This window comes from Punctularia strigosozonata, assembly GCF_000264995.1.
Source record: "Punctularia strigosozonata HHB-11173 SS5 unplaced genomic scaffold PUNSTscaffold_176, whole genome shotgun sequence".
Taxonomy (NCBI): Eukaryota; Fungi; Basidiomycota; class Agaricomycetes; order Corticiales; family Punctulariaceae; genus Punctularia; species Punctularia strigosozonata.
This window is the reverse complement of record NW_006767608.1, coordinates 1-2,149: the sequence shown is the minus strand read 5'-3', so window position 1 is coordinate 2,149 and position 2,149 is coordinate 1. Positions and strand designations below refer to the sequence as shown.

General features: G+C 51.8%; 1 protein-coding gene across 1 annotated transcript; it reads left to right on the top strand.

The window, feature by feature from the left end:
• Positions 1–576: 576 nt before the first annotated feature.
• Positions 577–1,905, top strand: PUNSTDRAFT_139739 (uncharacterized protein; the record flags this gene model as incomplete). The annotated part of the gene is made up of 6 exons (XM_007389467.1): positions 577–792; positions 841–1,158; positions 1,213–1,485; positions 1,541–1,593; positions 1,654–1,761; positions 1,818–1,905. 6 exons carry the CDS (start codon positions 577–579, stop codon positions 1,903–1,905), a joined length of 1,056 nt encoding a protein of 351 aa, XP_007389529.1.
• Positions 1,906–2,149: the final 244 nt, after the last annotated feature.

Sequence of the window (2,149 nt, the reverse complement as noted above, 5' to 3'; positions counted from 1 at the left end):
GGTGGCGATCGCCAGGTGGCGAATTGGCGGACTTGTGCCAACCACACTACGTTGCACCCTCGCTGTCAGCGAAACGTGGAGCTTGGTCGATGTCCACGTGCATACGTACTCCGCATTCAGTCCGCGTTCTCCGCTCCGTCACACCGCCGTTTCCTTTCTTTCTCTTCTCTCGTTGTCTCCTATACGCTGGTTACTTTGCCATGTATCTGTATGAGACTCTATCGTGTTGTCGGTGAACACCTCCAGCCAGCTGTTTTGTCTCTCTTGTCATCCTTGGACGCCTCTAGTTTGCTCGCTTTTGTGTCATCCGGGAATCATATCAAGCCTCGAGTCGTTAGTGGGGAAAGTCGCATGGTGCGTACTTATTCTCTTGTTGTTTCTGGTACTTTCCATAACGCGCTCCATCCTGCTCCTCGTTTTCCCTTCGGTGCCAGTGCCCGTTTGTACGACGTTTTATTGAGGTCACGTGATTACAGATATGACGGTGACGTGGCTTCATCATCGTTCTCAACAACCACGACGATCTTCAACCCCTGCTAATTCGGCCTTTTTCTCTGGGCGGTTACGCATACGTGCATGTCAGAACATGAATCCGGGGTCATCCCTCACATTATTTCGCCCATTGCTGCTGCAAATCGTGTGAAGCGCGTCCCTCAAGAAACCGACGAGGAGGCGCTGAAGAAGGCCATCCACCAGATGCCGTTGTTGTCGCATCTCTCGTGGCAATCGTTGGCTCTTATGGATGGTACATTCAGCGCCTCCGTGAATCTGGACCGCGAAGCCTTCGAGATGGTACGTCGTGATTCATTTCCTCGTGAAGATAAGCTGATTTGGTTTCAGTTTTCTGGCCACCTTGCGCGATGGAACTCCAACCTCAATATGCAGATGGAAGGTCGGAATGAGCTAGTGTGGTGGATGCACCAGCGCCCAAATACAGCTAACTTCTGCGACTACGACGTCAGCCCGCAATCAAGGGCTCGTGACCAAAACTTGATCTCGGTTTACAAGGTTCTCTTAGTGTATAGGTTGTGGGATTCGTTAGCTGCGGCTTTATCCATGGATGAGACAGAATGTAATTTCAAGGCTCCTCGGTTGAGAGTGCCCAAGGCAAAGTCGATCAGGTTTCCTCCGTTGTGGCACAGCGAGCACTTTGCGACTGTCAGTGCAATGTTCCTCCATAGAGTATAGAGGCCATACCGAACCACCTCCTAGGTTATCAACATTCCAAACATCCGGACGTTCATCGCAAATGCTCGCAAGACGTGCGCGAGAGAATATCCATGGATGGCCAAGCCGTTCGAAGACATCGACCACGGAGATCTCACAGACAACAGGTATACGCGCACGCAGATTCAATCCTCCGAGAAATCGGATGTCGTCGGACTTCTTCGCAATATGACCCAGAGGCTGAGCTCTGCGAACGCTCAGCGCATCATCTTCAATGTCGAATCTGCGTCGCTCATGGTCCGATGGGTGCTTCACCATGTATGCACCTCACATCTTGAATGTTGGTCGTTGGCTGAGGCTGTCGTGCTGGTAGGATGGAGCTCTAGAGATAGACCTTGGGAAAGCCATCAAGGCTTTCACTGACAAGTACGTATACCACCATAACTTTAGGCGGTGTATATATGAAACTCATATGTGCGTCTGCAGATCCCTCCGAGAATCTGGTGGTCGCGATGAGGACGGGATAAGGAGTCTGTCACCGTTGCAGATTGAGGCAGCATGCGGATTTGCCGTTCTTGTCATGGCACGCCTCCAGTACTTATCTTTCCCTGTTTCCCTGCATTCCCCACACGCTCTTTTTACCCTTTCAGGTCTCCTAGGAGCTCCCAGACGCTCCTTCTATTCTTTCGGGGCTTCCTAGGAGCTCCATACATTCTTCTATCCTTTCGGGTCTCCTAGGGCCTCCGCACATTGCGCGGCCTTCCTAGGCCGCTCCACTGGTCACGTGCCGGGCACCGAGGAGCCTCCCTCTCTCTCATTGGACCATCCCTTGTGTTGCTGATGGATTACTCAGCTACTATATAGTCGCCTGTCGCACCAGGGAGCAACTCAGACTTGTTCTCTCAGTTGCTTCCCTGCCTTGTGCGACAGGTATGTGTATTCATCTCGTATCTCTGTATATATTCTCAGTTGCTTCCCTGCC